The sequence below is a fragment of the Mytilus galloprovincialis genome, chromosome 3 (assembly GCF_965363235.1).
Source record: "Mytilus galloprovincialis chromosome 3, xbMytGall1.hap1.1, whole genome shotgun sequence".
NCBI lineage: Eukaryota > Metazoa > Mollusca > Bivalvia > Mytilida > Mytilidae > Mytilus > Mytilus galloprovincialis.
Genome location: NC_134840.1, coordinates 35,383,372 through 35,407,820, shown reverse-complemented (window position 1 = coordinate 35,407,820; position 24,449 = coordinate 35,383,372). Strand labels below are relative to the sequence as shown.

Here is a 24,449-nt window from a genome sequence, read left to right as displayed (position 1 = left end):
AAACTGTATTGTTTCCCAGAAATCGATGTTGACGTTATTACTGATAACGTAGTAAGATCGCAGAATGAACATACTATAATCGCAGTAAAAGCATGGTAAGATCGTTTTGCAATCGTATAACTCGTGGTATGGTCGTAGTGAGAACATTATGAGCATAGAAAGACTTTGATAAGCATAGTGAGGTCTCAGAATAAGCGCGGTGAGATCGTGGTTTAATCGTGGCGGGATCGTTGTAGAAGCGTAATGAGGACTTAGTAGCATTCTCATTTTCATGCCTCTCATACCCGACCTCACCACGATCTGAATCTATTTTAGATCGCGGTGAGCGTAGTGCAATCGTGGTCTAGTGGAACTGGGGCTTAAGGTATGTGTCTTTAAGTAACCAAATGAAATAAAAGAAATTTGCTAGGATAAAAGTTGAACTGCTGATAATGCATTCTGGTTAAACTTCTTATATTTTGCCATTTCTTCCTTACCAATTCCAGTCTGTTTCTGTATCCATGCCAACCCTATCTAAAATGTTGGTTAGTCCTACAAACTCAAGGTATTGTTGAATCCTATCTTCATCAATAGACACTGAAAAGAAATAAAAAATACTTAGAAATCTTAATACTAATCTTATATAATTTAATTTTTGATGTAACACGTCTTCTGATTGGCTGACGTTATTTTGATATGAGCCCATAGACATGATCTAGACTTGTGACTGTGACGTCATCAACGTTTTTTCATGGTTTTCTAAGGTTTAAAATAGAATTTAGAATTAAATTATAAGAAATGACTGTAATATTTTTTCTGTTTTTCGAAATAACATAAAAAATGTGGTGCACACTGTTAAATAACCCGCTACGCACGTTATTCAGTGTGCACCAAATTTTTTATGTTATTTCTTCATAGACAGAAAAAATATTACAGTCATTCCTTAAATAAACTTTTAAACCAGACTGTATTGATTGGGCAAATAATTGTTTGTAAATTTATAAAGAGTTGTAAATTATCAAATTATCTCGATGAAATTTTTAGTCATCATAATACGAAGTTCATATAAAACATGTAATCTTACCAACTGGAGGTTCTACATCTTCTATTGGAAATATTATCTAAAAAAAAAGACACAAACTTTTTATGCATTTATTTGTTGTAAGATTATATATGTTTTTTCTTCATCAGGGATTATTTTTTTAAACAACCAGATGCTCTACAGGGCGTAGCTTTATACGACCGCAGAGGTCGAACCCTGTACGGTTGGGGCTAGTATGGACACAACATTCAAGCTGGATACAGCTCTGAATTTGGATTGTGATTAAATAGCTGACACAGCATAGGTTTCTGACACAGAATGAATGTGGTCTTATAAACTTAAATTTTTTTTTGCTTTTGAGCAATTCACTATGCTGTTGAATATTAATCCTCTCAAAAAAAAAATATTTGAAGAAATTTTCTTTTTATTTTCTGAAATCTGAAATGAGAAAAATTTACCCCCCCCCCCCCCCCCCCCCAACCAATTTTTTTTTTTTACCTCCCCTTTTCCCTTTTTCCAAAAATAATCTCAATTCAAATTTCTAATGGAGTTTGCAACAATAACTGCTCATTTAAATCCATCATAAAATATCAAAATAAAAAATGTCATACAGTCATGGTTAAAATTAATATTAATTAATAGTGACTTCTAAAAAAATAAATGGGGAATGTGTCCAAAGGGACACAGATGATGCCCCCGCTAGCATATACTGTTATAAAGGGACATAACTCAAGAACTGTAAAAGTAAAGCTGCCAAAAATTGAACTTCAACTGAGTGTAGAGGTAATAAGCATTATATACACATTTCATTAAATTTAGTTGAGACAAACTTAAGTTAAGAGAACAGAAACTAAAAAATTCTTTAATTTTTCTCTTTGTTAAGGGGCATAATCCTAGAATGGCTTGTAATCATTGAATGGTAAAGACTGCTTAAATTTATCAGTTGGTAGTAAAGTGAATACTGCATTGTATATTGTATATAGCATTGATTTAATTTGATTCAACTACTATTCTGGACAAAGAAAGATAACTCCAATTTTCAAAGAAGATTTCATAAAGCATTGATTCAATAACCATTCTGGACAAAGAAAGATAACTCCAATTTATTGTCTTGAAACTACAAAAATGCTTGTTTTTGGCCCCTTTTTGGCCCTTTATTCTTAAGACTGTTTGCCCCATAACCCACAAAATATATCCCAACCTTCTACTTATGGTATTAAACATTGTGGTACAATTTCAGAACAATTGAAATACTTATCCACAACTTGTTGTACTGACACTAGATAAATGCTTGTTTTGGGCCCCTTGGGGCCCCTAATTCCTAAACCTTAGGGACCGTTTCCCCAAAAATGGATCCCGAGCTTCCTTTTGTGGTTATAAACATTGTGTTTAAATTTATTGATTTCTATTGACTTATACTAAAGTTATTATCAGGAAACCATCTGTCTTCGGACGACAACGTGAACCAATATACGACCTTTGTTGTATAAAAAGTGCATGTAAGTTTTCCCCTCCCCATCCCCAAAATAAATCCATCCATTCTCAGTGGTATAATGATAATACAAAGTGCAAATGCTTATAGCAATATGATAATGCAACTGCCTGGCAAATATCATTGACTTCCAATTAGTTGTACCCTTTAAACTGACAAAATCCAAACTTTAACAAGCCACAGGAGATAGCAGGACTAAGAATTGTCTTCTCAAATTGATGAAAGTGAATGTAATTCATACATTTTAATACAGATATAAATGAGGTTGACATCTTGTTAGAAATGCACTGAAATGTAAAAGTATAAATTGGCTAAGAATTAGATAAAGTAAGACACTGTATTGCTAATTTTTCCCTAACTATTGAAAAATATATCTTAATATTTCCAATGCAAAAACTACCTGTTGTCTAAGTGATCCATTAGTAAAATAAGGTTTTTGAGGCAAGAACAGCATATGATGTGGTCTCTCTGGTATATGGTACTTCACTTTACCTGCAATCATAATAGAAAATCTAATTCAATCTTTGGTCTGATTAAAATACAGACATAGTGTCCACAATTTATTTGCAAAGACATGACAACACTTGTTCTACTTTCTATTCTGATAAACATAACATTAGCCAATGGAAGGTCAGCCTTCAAACATAAATCATGGAAATCAGATCATTTTTTTAATCAGATTAATTAAAACATGAACATAACCTAAAATATTCGTATCTTATGTCCAAACTATTCACAGAGAAAAAGAACACATTTTTTGTTTGTCCAAATTATTTTGGCAAAATCTTTTCATCATAAATCTATATAGCTATTTTCTAAGCAATGAAAAGACTTGGCTAAAACTGACATCAATTTTTTTTGTTTTGGGCATCAGCTATTTTTTACTTCTTTCCATCACTTATTTATATAACTATAAGAAAAAGGATGCTGATATCAAATCTTAAAATTACTTAGATTACTTGTGTCTTAGGTGAAAAAAAAAAAAAAAACTAATGAACATCCCAAAGTACAAATTGACTTCAAGTCAGATTTATTCCACCATTTTCTACACAAGGTAATGCCTGTACCAAGTCAGGATCATGACAGTTGTTTTCCATTTGTTTGAGATTTTGATTTTGCTAATTGTTAAGGGACTTTCCATTTAGACACCTTATAAACCATAATTTAACTGCATTCTTTACAATCTTAGCAAAAATTCTAAATTGGAAAACAACTTTCATGAATACCTTTGTTGTTTGAAAGTTTCATAAAATTGTAATAAAAATTGGCAAAAATGCTGATTTTCTTTTTTTTTCAAATTTGGAGAAGATTAGTAGATCTAACATTGATTATCTATCACCTTACTTATAAACTATAGGATAGAAAAGAAAAAAATATGGTCAACTTATTCATGAAACAAGATTCCTTCATAATAACACTTAAATATTAAAAACAAAGGAACAGTGGTTATATTGCTGTTTTTATAAGCAAACCTATCACTAAGGGTCCCAGGTAATCATTTAAGCTGGCTTGATGGTAATATTTAGTTTGAGTCCAATATGCTAATGTTACACATGATATTGAGTCATGATGACTTTAATTTCCTATTTTTCTCTTTCACTTATTTCATTCTTTTACTTTAAGTTTAAATGTTAAAAAAGGTTTTTCTAACAAAAAGTTCAAATACTCTTGTTCCACATAAATGCTCTATAATATATTCCAAATCATACAATGTAAACATTAAAAACCTTTTGATAACTTCAACAAACCTGTAACTGATGGCCATAAATTAGCTAAAACTCTTAAAAGAGAGCTTTTACCACAACCACTATCTCCTGTTATGAGTATATTGGTATTCAGTTCTACATTAAACTTCAAATCTAGAAAAATAAATTCCAGGATTATATTTTAGGTTTTAATATAAAGATAACAGAAATTTGTAGCTTCATTGTTGTAAAGTCACAATAGGATTAAACTGCTTTTCAAGACTGTTTTGAATTGTATGTTCTTCTATTGACCTTTTGTAATTCAATAAATAAAAATAACAACGGAAAGATTTGGTGCTTAAACTAGAGGCTCTAAAGAGCCTGTGTCGCTCACCTTGGTCTATGTGAATATTAAACAAAGGAAGCAGATGGATTCATGACAAAATTGTGTTTTGGTGATGGTGATGTGTTTGTACATCTTACTTTACTAAACAGTCTTGCTGCTTACAATTATCTCTATCTATAATGAACTTGGCCCAGTAGTTTCAGCGGAAAATGTTAATAAAAATTTACAAATTTTATGAAAATTGTTAAAAATTGACTATAAACATGATAAAGGACAATAACTCCTTAGGGGGTCAATTGACCATTTCGGTCATGTTGACTTATTTGTAAATCTTACTTTGCTGAACATTATTGCTGTTGACTGTTTAGTAAAGTAAGATGTACAAACACATCACCATCACCAAAACACAATTTTGTCATGAATCCATCTGCTTCCTTTGTTTAATTAAAGCTGAAACTACTGGGCCAAGTTCATTATAGATAGAGATAATTGTAAGCAGCAAGACTGTTTAGTAAAGTAAGATGTACAAACACATCACCATCACCAAAACACATAAGATGTACAAACACATCACCATCACCAAAACACATAAGATGTACAAAGACATCACCATCACCAAAACACAATTTTGTCATGAATCCATCTGCTTCCTTTGTTTAATATTCACATAGACCAAGGTAAATATGATCACTTACAAAATTTGTAAGTTGACCATATTTACAAATTTTATGAAAATTGTTAAAAATTGACTATAAACATGATAAAGGGCAATAACTCCTAAAGGGGTCAACTGACCATTTCAGTCACGTTGACTTATTTGTAAATCTTACTTTGTTGAACATTATTGCTGTTTACAGTTTATCTCTATCTATAATAATATTCAAGATAATAACCAAAAACAGCAAATTTCCTTAAAATTACCGATTCAGGGGCAGCAACCCAACAACGTGTTGTCCAATTCATCTGAGAATTTCAGGGCACATAGATCTTGACCTGATAAACAATTTTAACCTTGTCAGATTTGCTCTAAATGCTTTGGTTTTTGAGTTATAAGCCAAAAACTGCATTTTAACCCTATGTTCTATTTTTAGCCGTGGCGGCCATCTTAATTTGATGGCCGGGTCACCAGACACATTTTTTTAGCTAGATACCCAAAAGATGATTGTGGCCAAGTTTGGATTAATTTGGCCCAGTAGTTTCAGAGGAGAAGATTTTTGTAAATGATAACCAAGATTTACGAAAAATGGTTAAAAATTGACTATAAAGGGCAATAACTCCTAAAGGGGTCAACTGACCATTTCGGTCACATTGACTTATTTGTAAATCTTACTTTGTTGAACATTATTGCTGTTTACAGTTTATCTCTATCTATAATAATATTCAAGATAATAACCAAAAACAGCAAAATTTCCTTAAAATTACCAATTCAGGGGTAGCAACCCAACAACGGGTTGTCCGATTCATCTGAAAATTTCAGGGCAGATAGATCTTGACCTGATAAACAATTTTACCCCCATGTCAGATTTGGTCTAAATGCTTTGGTTTTTGAGTTATAAGCCAAAAACTGCATTTTACCCCTATGTTCTATTTTTAGCCATGGCGGCCATCTTAATTTGATGGCCGGGTCACGCCACACATTTTTAAACTAAATACCCAAAAGATGATTGTGGCCAAGTTTGGATTAATTTAGCCCAGTAGTTTCAGAGGAGAAGATTTTTGTAAATGATAACCAAGATTTACGAACTAGAGGCTCTCAAGAGCCTGTGTCGCTCACCTTGGTCTATGTGCATATTTAACAATGGACACAGATAAATTCATGACATAATTGTGTTTTGGCGATGGTGATGTGTTTGTAGATCTTACTTTACTGAACATTCTTGTTGCTACAATTATCTCTATCTATAATGAACTTGGCCCAGTAATTACAGTGGAAAATATTTTCTAAAAATTTACAAAAATTTATGAAAAATGCTAAAAATTAACTATAAAGGGCAATAACTCCTTAAGGGGTCAATTGACAATTTTGGTCATTTGACTTATTTGTAGATCTTACTTTGCTGAACATTATTGCTGTTTACAGTTTATCTCTATCTATTATAATATTCAAGATAATAACCAAAAACTGCAAAATTTCCTTAAAATTACTAATTCTGGGGCAGCAACCCAACAACAGGGTGTCTGTTTTGTCTGAAAATATCAGGGCAGATAGATCTTGACCTGATAGACAATTTAACCCTGTCAGATTTTCTCTAAATGCTTCGGTTTTTGAGTTATAAGCCAAAAACTGCATTTTACCCCTATGTTCTATTTTTAGCTGTGGCAGCCATTTTGGTTGGATGGCTGGGTCACCGGACACATTTTTTTCAATTAGATACCCCAAAGATGATTGTGGCCAAGTTTGGATTAATTTGGCCCTGTAGTTTCATAGGAGAAGATTTTTGTAAAAGATTTCTAAGATTTACGAAAAATGGTTAAAAATTGACTATAAAGGTCAATAACTCCTAAAGGGGTCAACTGATCATTTTGGTCATGTTGACTTATTTGTAAATCTAACTTTGCTGAACATTATTGCTGTTTCCAGTTATTTCTATCTATAATAATATTCAAGATAATAACCAAAAACAGCAAAAATTCCCTAAATAACCAATTCAGGGGCAGCAACCCAACAACGGGTTGTCGGATTCATCTGAAAATTCAAGGGCAGAAAGATCTTCACCTGATAAACAATTTAATCCCATGTCAAATTTGCTCTAAATGCTTTGGTTTTTGAGTTATAAGCCAAAAACTGCATTTTACCCCTATGTTCTATTTTTAGCCATGGTGGCCATCTTGGTTGGTTGGCCGGGTCACGCCACACATTTTTTAAACTAGATACCCCAATGATGATTGTGGCCAAGTTTGGTTTAATTTGGCCCAGTAGTTTCAGAGGAGAAGATTTTTGTAAAAGATTACTAAGATTTACGAAAAAATGGTTAAAATTTGACTATAAAGGGCAAAAACTCCTAAAGGGGTCAACTGACCATTTCGTTTGTGTTGACGTATTTGTAAATCTTACTTTGCTGAACATTATTGCTGTTTACAGTTTATCTCTATCTATAATAATATTCAAGAAAATAACCAAAAACAGCAAAATTTCCTTAAAAATACCAATTCAGGGGCAGCAACCCAACAACAGTTTGTCCGATTCATCTGGAAATTTCAGGACAGATAGATCTTGACCTGATAAACACTTTAAACCATGTCAGATTTGCTCTAAATGCTTTGGTTTTTGAGTTATAAGCCAAAAACTGCATTTTACCCCTATGTTCTATTTTTAGCCATGGCGGCCATCTTGGTTGGTTGGCCGGGTCACGCCACACATATTTTAAACTAGATACCCCAATGATGATTGTGGCCAAGTTTGGATTAATTTGGCCCAGTAGTTTCAGAGGAGAAGATTTTTGTAAAAGATTACTAAGATTTACGAAAAAATGGTTAAAATTTGACTATAAAGGGCAATAACTCCTAAAGGGGTCAACTTACCATTTCGTTGGTGTTGACCTATTTGTAAATCTTACTTTGCTGAACATTATTGCTGTTTACAGTTTATCTCTATCTATAATAATATTCAAGATAATAACCAAAAACAGCAAAATTTCCTTAAAAATACCAATTCAGGGGCAGCAACCCAACAACAGTTTGACATTTCATCTGGAAATTTCAGGACAGATAGATCTTGACCTGATGAACACTTTTAACCATGTCAGATTTGCTCTAAATGCTTTGGTTTTTGAGTTATAAGCCAAAAACTGCATTTTACCCCTATGTTCTATTTTTAGCCAAGGCGGCCATCTTGGTTGGTTGGCCGGGTCACGCCGCACATTTTTTAAACTATATACCCAAAAGATGATTGTGGCCAAGTTTGGATTAATTTGGCCCAGTAGTTTCAGAGGAGAAGATTTTTGTAAAAGATTTCTAAGATTTACGAAAAATGGTTAAAAATTGACTATAAAGGTCAATGACTCCTAAAGGGGTCAACTGACCATTTTGGTCATGTTGACTTATTTGTAAATCTAACTTTGCTGAACATTATTGCTGTTTACAGTTTATCTCTATCTATAATAATATTCAAGATAATAACCAAAAACAGCAAAAAATCCCTAAATTTACCAATTCAGGGGCAGCAACCCAACAACGGGTTGACGATTCATCTGAAAATTTGTAGGCAGAAAGATCTTGACCTGATAATCAAATTTACCCCCATGTCAGATTTGCTCTAAATGCTTTGGTTTTTGAGTTGTAAGCCAAAAACTGCATTTCACCCCTATTTTCTATTTTTAGCCGTGTCGGCCATCTTGATTTGATGGCCGGGTCACCGGACACATTTTTAAAACTATATACCCAAAAGATGATTGTGGCCAAGTTTGGATAAATTTGGCCCAGTAGTTTCAGAGGAGAAGATTTTTGTAAATGATAACCAAGATTTACGAAAAATGGTTAAAAATTGAATATAAAGGGCAAATACTCCTAAAGGGGTCAACTGACCATTTCGTTGGTGTTGACTTATTTGTAAATCTTACTTTGCTGAACATTATTGCTGTTTACAGTTTATCTCTATCTATAATAATATTCAAGATAATAACCAAAAACAGCAAAATTTCCTTAAAAATACCAATTCAGGGGCAGCAACCCAACAACGGGTTGTCCGATTCATCTGAAAATTTCAGGGCAGATAGATCTTGACCTCATAAACAATGCTTTGGTTTTTGAGTTATAAGCCAAAAACTGCATTTTAACCCTATGTTCTATTTTTAGCCATTGCGGCCATCTTGGTTGGTTGGCCGGGTCACCGGACACATTTTTTAAACTAGATACCCCAATGATAATTGAGGCTAAGTTTGGTTTAATTTGGCCCAGTAGTTTCAGAGGAGAAGATTTTTGTAAAAGTTAACGACGCAGGACGACGACGGACGCAGGACGCCGGACGCCAAGTGATGGGAAAAGCTCACTTGGCCCTTTGGGCCAGGTGAGCTAAAAAACTATAACACTGCAATTTTTTTCATGTAAACATTGTTATAATCTATATACCCTTTCAAATTACAAACCATAAGTACTGCAACTGGTCAATTTAAGAGTTAAACCTTGTATTCAAGTTAGGAAAATGCAAGCGGAAAATTAGATTTTGCAAATGGCTTATCATGAGGTTGACAGATACTTACTCCTACATAGAATATCTCTACATTGTGGCGGTCCATAAGTTAGGTTATCTACGGTAACTGCTTTCTGTCTTCTTGTCTCATTGACAGCAATTTGACGATCACTGTCATTGTCCTCACTATTAACAAGAAGTGTGTTCAGATGAAATGCATTGTCCCTGTGTGGGTGAAAAGTAGACTATACTAGGCAGTGAAAAACATGCACTGACACCTGATCAACTCCTTTTCATTTTGGCATGCATAATAAAAAAGAAGGAAGACTCAGAAAAGCTCTAGCATAGTTTGGGATATAAAAACAACCTAGTAAACATGGATAAAAGCCAGTTACTTAAATCTATGCAAAATGGTCACCTTATCTTATTTTAACATCAAGATTTTTTTTATGAAACAGTTACAGAAAAGTGCTTCCCCAAAGTAGGAATCTCTATGCAAAAAATTTCATAACATCTCAACATCTCTTTTGAGTTTATCAACTAAATGATGCAAATCATCAGTTTATCACAGTATTAACAGCACATTTGGATACTATATTGTGCAGGAAGAGGAAAATTCTGCTTCTTAAAGAAACTTAACATATCCAGATTCGGGCCAAAAATGGTGATGACATCATGTTTCTCTGAACCTGAATTTATCAGAATGTATGCCACTTAGAGTCAACAAAACGAACTGTGCTTAAAAGGAGCATAAAGTTTAATTTTGAAATTATCATCTTAATTCATATGTTTTCTAAAGAAATTAATATTCTTTATATCATTACTTAATTAAATTCTATCTAAAGAAGTTTATATTCTTAAGCCAGTTAGATACATTTATTTATAATGTGAAGCAAGATTATCTTTTAATGATTTTAAAGTGTTGATGGTACATCTGTGGTAATTTCTATAAAATTCCTGCACTACTAGTCTTGGCTTTGGACAACTTAGAGTTTGAAATATATTATAGAGATCTGATTATGGGCTTGTTTGATATGTTTTTCTTTTATAATTCATAATTCATACGGGTCACTTTTCAGTAGCAGATTCAAGATAGGACACAATTTCTTTAAAATCTCACATTTCTCAAGATTACACTTAATATTATGCAAAAGATTTTCCAATTGTTTTTAATCTTATTGGTATATCTTCACTTTTCTGGAATTACATCAATTAAAACAAGAATGTGTCCATACTCCATAGTACACAAATGCCCCACTTGCACCATCATTTTTTTATGTTTAGTGGACCGTGAAATTGAGGTCAAAATCTAATTTGGCATTAAAATTGGAACGATAATATCATAGGAAACATGTGTAATAAGATCCAAGTTGTTTGGACTTCTCCTTCATCAAAAACCACCTTGACAAAAGAGTAACTAGTCTGATCAATGTATGTATAAACAAATCCATACATTGTGTGCTGGGAAGGAAATGTTAAGGTTAGTATTGTAGGGAACTGTGAACAAAATTATGACAACAAATAGCAAATATCCTAAAAAGCATCATTAATACATTTTTTAGATTATGAAAATAAAATAACATTGGACAATGAAAAAGATATCAACTACAAGCTATTTAAATATATATCCTAAAATATATTGGTGACAGAATAAATAACATCAAAATATTTTCTCTAGCAAGACATGTAGTATTACCTAAAACTTATAAAATGTCCAAAGAAACAAACATTAAGCTGAAGATAAGCATGAACAATTGTACCCATTGAGTTCAAAACATAATTCAGTATATAGAATTAGTTTGTCTGCACTTCTCATGATTAAAGCAGCAATATATTAAAATTAGTCATGTAAATACTTATTTCATTAGAACTTACTCTCTCGTTATAGATTCATTCTCTATGAAATGATAGGTTGTTTCTTTTTCTGCTTTGATTTTCCCTAGCTCTTCCATAATTTCACCAATTCTTAAATCAGATTAATAATTATACATTCAGTGGTAAACATATCTATGAGAGTTAGTTGAAAATCTTCTAAGTTTATAGGAAACTAGTCAAAACATAGCACACTGTCTCAATACTTAAGCAACAGCTTTAAGTTTAAAATAATGTAAAAAAAAAACCTGATAAAAGTTTATAAATGTTCTACTTGTTTAAAGGGAAACTTCGCAAAAAAATCAAAAATTGATATTATGTTCATTCTGTATAAAAATGCTCAAATTCATAGATATTAAAGTTTTATTCCGCTAGATAAGCGATCACCATCGATTTTAAATTTAGAGTATCAATTCTCTGCGATCCGCCATTTTGTCTTCTTTCCCGATTAATAAAAACGATATGTCTATAAACCACAAAGAAACAAAACTACAGTAACCGATGTAGTCGTAATTGCGTGTCGATATCTTGTCAATCGTACGGTTGTTTTATCCGACTAACTAACTTGATACGAAAAATATTCTTACTTTTTTTAAATTACCATGGTCTGTTGTTTTTAAACTGTTGATATTGGAATTAGGTGAAAAGTCAAAGTTGAAATCATAAATAAGTGTTCCGTGAAAATTGTTTTCGAAAATCTAATTTGTTCATAATTCTTTAAAGTAATAAACAAATATATTTTGATCTTCCCTCATCTGATCACCAGCATGGCTAAAGGTATTACTTCCAAAGGTATTGTGAGGGGTGTGAGGTGACACGTCCAGGTATTCAAGCGATTTCCTGTCGGGCTTGCAAGTTCATGCGTCGTTTCACTTCTGCAGGTATTGATCAGTGTACACGGCTGATAACTTATAACTTATAACTTTCCATTTTGAACTATCAGATGAATAATATACAACTCTGTCTTACTTGTCATTACTAAACTCATACACTTGTTTATAAATAACATTTCTGGTGTAAAGAATATTAAATTCAGAAAAAAGAATAAATTACTTGTTCGCTAAATAGGGGTATTCTTGTCAGATAAAAGACTTTTAGTTATATTTAAAAAATAGGGAAATATGACATTAAATTGGTTCTGTCTTTTTTTTTTAAACATCGTTAAAAGGATGTGTGTCTAAGGTGAACGCCACAAGAACCCTGTAATACTAGTACGAGAGTATAGCATGTATAAACATTCCTTCTCAATAATATGGTTGTATTGGAAATCTTTTCATACAGATTGACAACTCATTGTCCGATATGCATGTAATATTTGCCACATGACGCCCATAGTTCTTTCTACCATCATCATCTTATTCTGTGATATTGCTGTAAACATCGATGGTTCACACCCAAACAAAATGGGAGTAATGGACCTTCAGAGCTTCTCCGTGTTATACACTTGTGAAATATATAGACGAAATTTCTGTATTGAAATGAATCTACATCTCACAAACAGGATTTTCAAATAACGATTGTGAGTAATCACCTTACAAACCAATATAAACGTATGGCAATATATAACTGTTCCAGACCGTATGAGTATTTGGACCGTACGCGTACGGTCTGGACCGTATGCGTACTTTTTCAAAATACGTATACGGTCGGACCGTACGCGTACGGTCTGACTAATATTAAGAAGTTGGTCAAGTTTATTAGATACAAATGTATATAACAGATCAACATAACTTATATCTCAAATTAATATAAAAACTTCAATAATAATTGAAATAAAAACTTAATATTTTAACTATTTAAAAAAAACACGCTTATTTAATCTGTATTTAGCATGTCAGTAATTCATTAATTGCAGCCCAGTATGCTCATTGAAATTGAAGTTATCGGAAGTAAACATATTAAATGTGGGAGGATAATTGTCATAGAATATTTAGGAACTTTACAAAAACATGCATATGCAAAGGAACATGCATGAACAAAACATGTTAATGTAAAAAAAAAATGACGTTCCTTGTGGTAGCAAGACTAGTGTCACCTTGGGCCAGAGTAACAAAATAGGATTCAGATATACAATTAAACAAATATTTAATGTCAATTGTTCGCTTATTCACTTCATCCATCTATTTGTAATAATAACAATTTGTATAACTAAAAATAAAGATTTTGATAAATATTTGTTTTTAACCCATATGATCTCAAAACATGTCTGGTTAGCTGGACCGTACGCGTATACTCATACGGTCCGACCGTACGCGTATGGTCGGACCGTACGAGTATACGTATACGGTCCGGACCGTACGCGTACGGTCCAAATACTCATATGGTCTGGAACATAACCATGAAGGAATTGAGTTTTTGTCAGACGCAAGAACTCATCACTATATATATCATAAACGTATACGTATATATATGCATACAGTTTCAAATATTAAGAACAAGCGGTCGATGTCGATAGTCTGTTTTCTAACTGTTCAGAGTTAGACATGTCACTTGTTCATTCTTGGAAGCCTTCATATTCCCCGTCTAACGATGGGAACTCTTTCTGATTGTGTTGACTATAAATGCTTGTATGGTAATTCTGTCGTTTATCTGTACAAGCGGTTGCATTTCCTCTCCTTTCCCAACAAACACAAGAACGAAACGCCACTAGTCTGATTTCTCTGGAGCTCATCCTCAATGGCTCTTATACGTCATGAAACTTACATGTATACTAATAATGATTGTTTCAAGAACAACGATGTATGGACGAACTATTATAAATTCGTCAATATCAGTTATGCATGATTAAAATATAACTTTTATTACAACTACTGTATTACTTATTTGGATTAATGACGGCTATCATGTTCAACATTGCACAAATATTATCATAGAATTTAAAAAAAAATCCTCAAAAATCCTCAAAAGAAATAATGCCTTAGCTTAGATAATTGATATTCTTTTCACAAAAAGTTCGTGTAAATGATTGTCAAATGAATTTAATTATGTAAGAATAAAATGTTAAAAAGAAACTAAAAAAAAAATCATGCATGTTGTATGTTGTATTTTTTTGTCAATTAAAAACTTTAAAATTGCAATAGTTTTATTAGCATTTAAACACAGCCAGATTTGAATACAAGTTAAGAAATTCCGGTAAAGTCAATGATATAAAACAGATGTACAATGGTATATCAAATTGGGTAATATTGCATTTAGTTTTTATAAAAGATTAAAACTACTATTTTTTGCTTCATATTTGAATCTTTACGCCAATTGCCGCTAAGAAAGTAATCAAAAATTGTTTCCTTTTATTTTTATACACTTTCGGAATTACGAATCTGAATTTTATTTTCAATTAATTTACACAATTTAATTATTGTATCTTTATTCTCATCGTGTATTAAATCTTAGTGTATTAACATCGTGACAGCAGACTCTTTCTAATCCTTTCTGTTTACCCTTTCCAAATAACAAAATTTATACCTGTGTACGCTTGAACTCACACCTGCGGCTAAATAGCTACAAGGTAAACGAATTGACCTCAAGCCGAGAAATATACAGTGACCTTTACAAAATAATATACACACTCTGCTCACACATTAGTTGCATTGAAATGATTATCAAAACAATAACGGTAAATAGAACTGAAATATTTTCAGTTCAATATCAGTAAAAATTTTCAATAAATATTTTATGAAAAAAATCTCAACAATAATTAATTAAATTTATTCAAAAACATTTACTAGAGATAATTTTATAGGAGTTTAATTCAATCAATACAAAACGGTATATGCATATTCATTTTCGTTCATTCTTATATTGTGGTTAATAACTTCGACCATTCGTCAGCTGTGCGCTTTTAATTACGTATATTGTCGATAAGCTATAAGAGTTAAACAGATTTTATTTTTTCCCAGAATTCAATAAATCGGGCTAATACGTCACGACCCACTCGAGAATTCAACCAAAAAAGTTACAAATACTTGATTTTCTCCGTTATTAGAAGGAATATAAATTTAAAACTTTGCAAATGTGTTTTTTATGTTAAGATGAACATAATTAGATGATAAGTAAAAAATCGCGGAATTTCCCTTTAACTTTTTATAAGATTTAATTTGGTAGTTTTAATGCAACTGAAACAAGAATGATCGAACAATGGTTTGTCTGAATTCTATTTTCTTATTTGAATACAGTTTTTTCTCCAGTTGGGTTTTCTCCCTCCTGATGTAAATATATAATTATTTATGATTTTTTAGTCGAAATAAATTATTAGCAAATATCCATAAAATAATTAGACTTGAATCGTTAAAACTCATAAAAAAATTAAAACATTGCATGATATTTCTTTAAAGTTTCATGTTTTTGTCTCGCCTTCGACTTTAGTCAACAAGCAAGACATAGCGATTCTATATTCTGTCACTGTCGGTGTCGTTGGCGGCTTCCACAAATATTCACTTTGTGTTTCAGTTTTTGAAATTTTAATAATTTTCTTATAAACTATACTTGATTTCTACTAAACTTTGACAGAAGCTTTTTTATCATCATAAAAAAGTATCCAGAAGTTAATTTTGTAAAAATAAAATTCCATTTCAGCATGTTTTACTTATAAATGGACTTAGTTTTTCTGCCGGGAAACATAACATTCACTCTGTGGTTAAAGTTTTTAAAATTTTATTAACTTTCTTATACTATTTTGGATCATACCAAACTTGGACAGAATCTTATTTATAATTAAAAGCTAGTATCTAGAAGGAAATTTTGTAAAAAAATAAATCCATTTTTTCCGTATTTTACTTTTAAATGGACTTAGATTTTCTGCCAGGAAACAACACATTCACTCTGTGGTTAAACTTTTTAAAATTTGAATAACTTTCTTATACTATTTTAGATTTGTACCAAACTTGGACAGAAGCTTGTTAATGATTAAATACTAGTATCTAGAAGGAAATTTTGTTTTCTTCCAGTTAACTTTACATTCAGTCTGCAGTTAGAGTTTTTAAACATTTATTAGATTCATAAACTATCTTGGATTTTTACCATACTTGGACAGAAGCTACTTACAATCAAAAGATACTATCAAGAGGGATATTTTAATTGATTCATTTTCTCATTTTTGTTGAGCCTGCGATTAACAGAAAATGTAGGCGAGACACTGGGTTCCGTGGAACCCTTACAAATTTTATTTTATATACTGGATGCATGTTCTGACAAACAATTAACTTAAGACAACCAGATAAATCTATTAGCCTATTCCTTCAAATAGGTCAGTAATTAGATTTATTCAGCTTCAGAATCAATGATTTCTTAATTGAAGCTAAAGATTCAGTTACTGGATTATTAAAACTGGTAATAATATGATCAAGGCCTACAGTATAGATGAATTATCGCAGCTACAAACATAACAACTGGTAACATGAAAATTCTCAACAATACATTATTTCAATTTAATAATGGATATTCTTTATTTACCGGTGTGCATTTCCAGCCATTCTTGCTACATCTGCAGCTAAATCTATCAATTTGGTAAAATTGTTGATTAAGTACATTATCACAAATGATGTCTGAAAATAAACATGAATAAATTAATAGAAAAATAATAGTACTGTTTTTAAACTAATACCAAGGCTGTGTATTAACTTTTTCCCATATTACAAGTTTACAATACCTATGAAATGGTATTAAAGTTATAAGCTTGACTTACCATTTGATTTAACACTAATAATAGATACAGAAAAAGTAAAAGCTCAATTAAGTATTTAACAAAGCTTACAATTAAAATCATACAGCATGATGGCTACTTTTGTTTTGTCCAATGATAATATTGTTTTTATTACAAGAAATTGGAAATACTTTGATGCCAAATAATAAGTCATGTAAGTACCAAAAAGCATAAAGTTGTTTTCGTCAGTCAAACATTTATATATTTATCACAACATTCCAACTACAAAATAATAAGTTTTGCAGAACTTTCTACTCACACTACTGATCTTGGCTGACAACTCAACTGAAGACATGCTATCAAATGATCCACCAAATATTGGAATGGCCAAGAGGAGATAACTCAGTATACTTCCAAAGTAATTAGACAAGTTGATAAAAACTAGAAAAAAGATGATTTTGTTCAAGGTTGGAACAGAGACACTCTGTAGCAAGTCATATGCAATAAAATGTATAAATCAAACACTATGTTTGTCAACATAATAAAATGCAATGTAGTAATATTTCATTGAATTTTATTTTCTATAGAATTTGTTTGCCAAAAGCTGTATCTTTTGTTTCACAAGGTAACTAATTTTTGGAGTGGCAAATGATCATATCACAAGAGATATGATTGTGAAATCTGTTTCTTTTATTAATTTTGAAGGCAAACTTCTATATTTTTTTTTAATGATCTTCAAAAATCTTTTTGTGTGAAGTCATCAGATATATGGCGCTCTTTCAAAGCACAATTATTGTGATATGATCATTTGCCACTCTAAAAATTAGTTACCTTGTGAAACAAAAGATACAGCTTTTGGCAAACAAATTCTATAGAAAATTCTATATGTAAAATTTTGGTATTATACCAAAAATTTACCTATCATAATCTAATTCTGACCAATGTAGGACTGAAAACAAGCACATCATACTTAGATTATGAAAACAAGTATTTTACCTGTGTAGGTAAGTTACAATTGGCTAAGAATTATAATTTTTTAAAAAGTTCAATGGTAATTATTTTGTTAAATATATATCAACTTGAACCAAATTATGAACAATTTTTTAACTACTTATTCCACAACAATTATTCATAAACTATCAGCTCAATATCAGCAGTTAAGTATTTTTCAATAAATTTTTAATTGTCTGTAATCAAATCAAAAGTTAATCAACATGCAGATAATTTTGATAAAGTCCGATGAACCATTTTGGTCTGGTGAGCTAAAAATAAATTTACAGATAAAAGGATGTTTAATTGTCTCATCATTAGATATACACGACTTTCCTGTAAAATTCTATTTTCATTGTTTTCCAGACACTACTATCAGTACTAACAATTAAGAGGATATTCTCTGAGAACAAGTTTCTGTGACATCTTGAGTAGACTGAGTAGTTGATTATTAGTTTTATTCTTTTCTATATGTCCTGATTTATAAAATGCTGCTGATTCTGAATACATCCTGATTTGCATATGTTTAAACCTGAAATGAAATATCAAGTTTTTTATGATTGAAATATATTAGAAAGTAAGACTATAACCATCAATTCCATGAATAATCAGAAAAAGGGACCCCCCTCCCCTGAAAAAAGGCAAATTCATCTAAAGTCAACTTTCCAATTCAAATGATATTGAAAATAAGTTTCTTAATATTTTCTAAATCTATCTATCTTTTTTAGAAACATGTCATAAATCATATTAGTATTGAAGCACTGACTAATGAGATGATGACCAAAGCAAAAACCTTTGATTTTTACGGAAAAATTATATTTTTTCTTAGATCTTTATTCATTCTTACTTAATCAAAAAATTCATGTATACATGGACAGACCCCTAGTATTTCCTTGTCCCCAGTAATGTGTTACGCAGGGGACAAAAATATGAATCATCTGAAGTCATTGACAGCTGTAAAAACAATTTCAGAATCTGTATAAACAAATTTTAACTTTTGGGTCATCTCTGGGTTCCAGTGATCAGTCTTCTTTTTCTATATGATATATAAAAGAAACAAGTTTATTTTCAATTCAGAGATTCCTCAAAAGGATAAAAATTAAAACACAAATGGGTATGGCCTTTAAATATTATAGTTCTGCAACTCTTTTTGCAAAACATGTTAAGATTAAAGATACTTGCAAGTCATACAAATTTCAGTACAGTTTATGATCAATTTTACTTGTAAGATTTTTGTGAAAAGAGTTGCTGACTGTTTTAAGCATTGCAGAAATATGGATTGTTTATCTGATAAGTTAGAACAACTGTACCTGAAATTTCCTTCCTTTTCTTTCTTCTTGAAGACAAGGTTTACAACTGGAGACATGAGTATTTTATTAATTATAGTGGCTACTATGAAGAAAGAGATTACTCCTACTGGTCCTAAATAAGTTGTACTGAAAAAGGAAACTTAATAATAATGCTAATTATGACATTTTTTTTTTAATTGTTTTATGCTAGCCATTTCATGGCCTTTTATAGCTGACTATGCAGTATTAACTTTGCTCATTGTTGAAGGCCGTACGTTGATCTATAGTTTTTAATTTCTGTGTCATTTGTTTTATTGTGGGGAGTTGTCACACCACATATGTTCTTTTTATATATACCATGCAATTGGATATACAAATAAAATGTAAAAATCAAAATACAGATTGCTGATTCTTACCTTTAAAATTGTTTGACATTTCAATATCATCCTAGAGATTTTTCTAGCTTACTATTATGATATGGGTTTTGATCATTTTTGAAAGCTATACATGGTGAACTGAAGTTGGTTATGCTTGTTCTTTGGTTTTTGATGAATAGTTGTCCAATAGGCAATCATACCTCTTCTCTTTTAAAGGACGCCCATGTTCATGTTCCTTAATTATGAGGTAACTAAAACATTGTTAATTACACAAGATGCATGTGAACGACTTAATGTACATCATACAATAAACCCTATTTAGAAATAACTTGCATTATGGAAACATTGCTGTTGTGGACGCTCTGATTGGTCTAAATGCCATTTGAGAGGATACTGAGACTGTTCAATGTAATATACAAGGATTAAATTTGCTAAATTGGTACATTAAGTTGATTATGCAAGTTCAACCATCAAGTTTGTTGAAAATTCTTATTTTCTGAAATCATGTTTCTAAAATTCATATTGGTATTTGAGTGCATTACAATTTTCTACATCACACTACATGTACATACATGATATATACTATTGTTTGTCTTTTTATCAATGATGAAGTATGTACTGATTCTCAATAATTATACATTTGATTAAACTATTGCCTTTTAAGGTAGGAAATAAATTTAGTGTTCTTTATCAGCCACTTTGATGAATATAATATTTCAATCAAATGTCAAAAAAACCTACATATTTATGTGATTGATAAAACCAGTAAAATTATGCATACAATTACCTTTGAACAGTTTTATATAGATAATATCCTATAGTAAATGGAGCTATGATCAATGGAGCAAATACTGTACTTAAGTAATAACAAAATCTATCTACATCTTGTGTGATTCGTTGATCTCTGTAAAAATAATAAATATAGATTTTTCAATTTCATCTTGCATGTCTTGACACTAAATGTAACAAAATATTTCCTTAATCATAAAAAAAGTCTGTTTATTTACACTTATCTATCAATATTAAAAAAAATATTTTCAAAAGAAGCAATATTTTTCATTAACCTGTGTTTAACATCACTTTTAAGTGTAATTATGAAATTACTATTGTTTCACAATACAATTACTAGTCTGTATAATTATCTCCTGGGCAGAACCAGTAAAATTTCTCTAGTATTTTAATGCAGTCATAAGCAAATCAATTAATGCTGTTTATTTCATTTCTAAATTCATTCATATCATTTGTGAACCCAATGATACTTTTCCACAGATTGTCCTGATAGTTATCTGTCCATTTAAACTTTTGGTAGTTCTTTTGTCCCATTGAACAAATACAATAGCTATTGTTCTCTGTGTAGTTTTTTCACTGGGACCTTTTAATTTCTTCTAAGAGAAATCTATCACTCATTGATTAATTATCTGAGTAAATAGTGCCAAAAGTTTAAATGGACAGGTAACTATCAGGTGAAACTGTGGAAAATTATAATTGGGTTCGCAATAATATGCTTTAAAATTTCCAACTCTATACTCACGGATTGTCTACTTTTCCAAAACAGTTGATATTATAATATACAGCATCTTTAAAATACAACCTATGCAGAGAATATGTTATATTGGCTCTCCATATAATTTCTAATAATGATGTAATATATGATACAGTACTTTTTATCTGAAATAAGATAAAAGTCAAATATTTTTTTGGATAAATTATCATACAAGGCTGCTGATCTAATGTTTAAAACAAAATGAAATAAATGATAAATTGCTAACCTTTGTTTATCTGAGGAAAAAAATAATTACAATAAATTCATTTATAATTGCTCTACATTGACTGCTAAATGCTGCATGTGTCACAGCAGCAAATACCTATTGTTACACCTGAATTTTGTCTTGGATTGGTTTAGAATTTATATCATTTTGACCATTAGCACGCATCCCTCCACATAAACACTGCACCTGCTAACTTTTCCAATTCTCCTCATCATCAGGGATTTTTAGAGCGATGACCAAATGATCCTTTTATATTATGATAAATGTTTTTAAACTACTTCTATAATGTTTGAATGAGTATGTAAGTGCTTAAATACCCTTTTAACTCAATGCCTGTTTTTAGTAGTTTAGTTTATATTAAAGGAATTTAAAAAAATCAGGTCAACACCTCTCATGAGTGTAATCCTATAAACATATTTGAATAAATATTGTTTTAAATAATAAATGTGCATTGTATAAAACGAAATTAAATTGTGATGCAGCTTATATATATCAAAATATTCTTAGAAATTACTTACAAATGATATAGACAAAATGAGTATAGCTGCCAAAATTGTCACTTCTTTAAAATCATTACTATCTTTTGTTCCAAATACTTTGTAATACTTGGACGAAATATATCCTATATTGAATACCACAACTTCTTCTAAAAAAAAGCCATAAAAATCAGTACACAGTTTTATATGTACCTGTGATTCAAAATGATGTCATGAATTGTAACAAAAGACTAAACAGTAGGCATATGTAGAACATACATGATGTTAGAAACAGAAAAAAGAAACAAAAAACAAAGCTATGTATTTGATGTAACAAGCCTAAATTTTTTTATTTTTTTTAGAAATATGTCCTCACACCAAACTGAAAAAGAATCTTCTTACACAAAGAAATGTAGAATTAAAGGCATTAGTGATGCATATTGCATGTGAAAACCACCTATGAATAACCATTTTTCTAATCAAAGTCCTTGTAAGCGCAGAAGGGTAAAGATTGCATTAATTTATCAGTTGGAAGTAAAATTAAATATTACAGAAGTATGAAGTTGTATATTTTCAGCTAAAGTTAAAGTTGTCTAACTTAAGAGTCCAAGACCAAAGTTAAAGTTGTCTTACTTAAGAGTCCAAGACAAAGTAGCAAAATACAAAGTAGAACATTTCCACTGGTCCATTTGGGAAACACAACTGTTGCTAACTTCAAAAATCTTTTGAAGAACACCAAGTCAAATTCTAACCTACAATATACAAACAAGATGTTAATGAGGAATTTATTCACGGCTGATTATAACTAAGGTTTATAGATGTTCATTTGTGACAGTGTATAAAATGTCACTCAAGTTACAAGTAAATTAATATGAATTCTCTAGAAACTTGTGCCATGTTAAGTAATCAGCATCATCTTTATTTAGTATGTGTTTGCCATATTTATTATTTTAATGAAAGTCATCTTTAAATATGTTGCTAAGGTATTAAATCAAGGTTATATTAAACATTTATAAATTGTATTAATTCAGATTTTGATGGAACATTCAGATTAATATCTTACATTTGTCTTATGACATATTTGCCTGTAAAGCATAGGACTTTTAATATGCCCTGGAAAAATAACAATTTATTCTGAAATATACCATATATCACTTATATTTTCAAGGTGCATTACTCCATAAAATTAGTCAACTCGCCCTATCAAATTCTGATACGCATGACGTTATTGTTAAGGACATTATTTTCATTAATTCCAATAAGAAATGTAAGAAGGTTAGTGTAGTATTTACATTGTTGATATTTATCAGTTCAATATAAAAAAGAAGATGTGGTATGATTGCCAATGAGACAACTGTCCACAAAAGACCAAAATGACACAGAAATTAACAACTATAGGTCAACATACGGCCTTCAACAATGAGTAAAGCCCATACCGCATAGTCAGCTATATAAGGCCCTGAAATGACAATGTAAAACAATTCAAATGAGAAAACTAACCGCCTTATTTATATAAAAAAATTAACGTAAAACAAATATGTAACACATAAACAAGCGACAACCACTGAATTACAGGCTCCTGACTTGGGACAGGCACATATGTACCGGTAAATGCTCTTTTATTCTGACATTGGAAAGTTCCGGGCAGAAAGAACTAATTAGCTGAAAAGTTCTGTAGGAACTTATTAACTAGTTACTTTGTTATTCCTCTGGTTTAAAAGTTCCAGCAGAACAAAGTGACTAGTTGAAAAGTTCCAAAGGAACATATCAACTAGTAAGAAAGTTCCTTTTTGCCAAATTAGTCAACACCGGAACTAAAAAACTAGCCCAAAAGTTCCAACAAAACTTATCAACCAGTCACAAAATTCCATTTGGAGAATTGATACAAAGTAAAATAACGGAATAAGTTATAATTCATTGTTATACATTAATCTGAAATTGATATTGTCAAAAGTACCTACATGAGGAGGGGGTATTCTTCCCTCTCTTGAGGGTTCTATGAATACTAAATTTGCATGATAATGCAACTTATTCCGTTTTATGTGAGGTATAAAATACAACTTAAATTTTGCTAACTAGTTGTTCTGTTCAACCAGAACTATTCAACTAGCTACATCATGTACATTGTTCCTGGACTTTCCAACTAGCTACTTTTTTCCAGATTTTTTTGACTGCACTCGCAATAAAACAACTAGTTGGAAAGTTCCATCAGAAGGAAATAACTAGTTGAAAAGTTCGTCGGAACAAAGTAACTGACGGAACATAGTGGCTGTTACACATACACACATAATGTGGCAGGATTCCCCCTCCCCTAACCCAGGACAGTATTATAACAGTACAACATAAGAATGAACTATAAAAATCAG

At 31.0% G+C, this 24,449-nt stretch overlaps 1 protein-coding gene across 2 annotated transcripts in view; it reads right to left on the bottom strand.

Moving 5' to 3' along the window:
- Positions 1-24,449, bottom strand: part of LOC143067797 (lysosomal cobalamin transporter ABCD4-like) — a 33,940-nt gene that overhangs the window by 7,255 nt on the left and 2,236 nt on the right. The window contains exons 2-15 of one of the 2 annotated variants that reach the window (XM_076241336.1): positions 22,717-22,835; positions 22,126-22,253; positions 21,370-21,506; positions 20,626-20,742; positions 19,483-19,608; positions 18,559-18,704; positions 17,502-17,623; positions 16,993-17,084; positions 11,548-11,637; positions 9,743-9,858; positions 4,262-4,372; positions 2,914-3,005; positions 1,064-1,100; positions 477-576 (exon numbers count right to left, since the gene is read on the bottom strand). In XM_076241336.1, the coding sequence (XP_076097451.1) occupies positions 477-576; positions 1,064-1,100; positions 2,914-3,005; positions 4,262-4,372; positions 9,743-9,858; positions 11,548-11,637; positions 16,993-17,084; positions 17,502-17,623; positions 18,559-18,704; positions 19,483-19,608; positions 20,626-20,742; positions 21,370-21,506; positions 22,126-22,253; positions 22,717-22,835 (1,533 nt within the window). Of the gene's footprint in view, positions 1-476; positions 577-1,063; positions 1,101-2,913; positions 3,006-4,261; positions 4,373-9,742; positions 9,898-11,547; positions 11,638-16,992; positions 17,085-17,501; positions 17,624-18,558; positions 18,705-19,482; positions 19,609-20,625; positions 20,743-21,369; positions 21,507-22,125; positions 22,254-22,716; positions 22,836-24,449 lie in introns of both variants that reach the window. The other variant, XM_076241335.1, reaches the window with a different exon arrangement.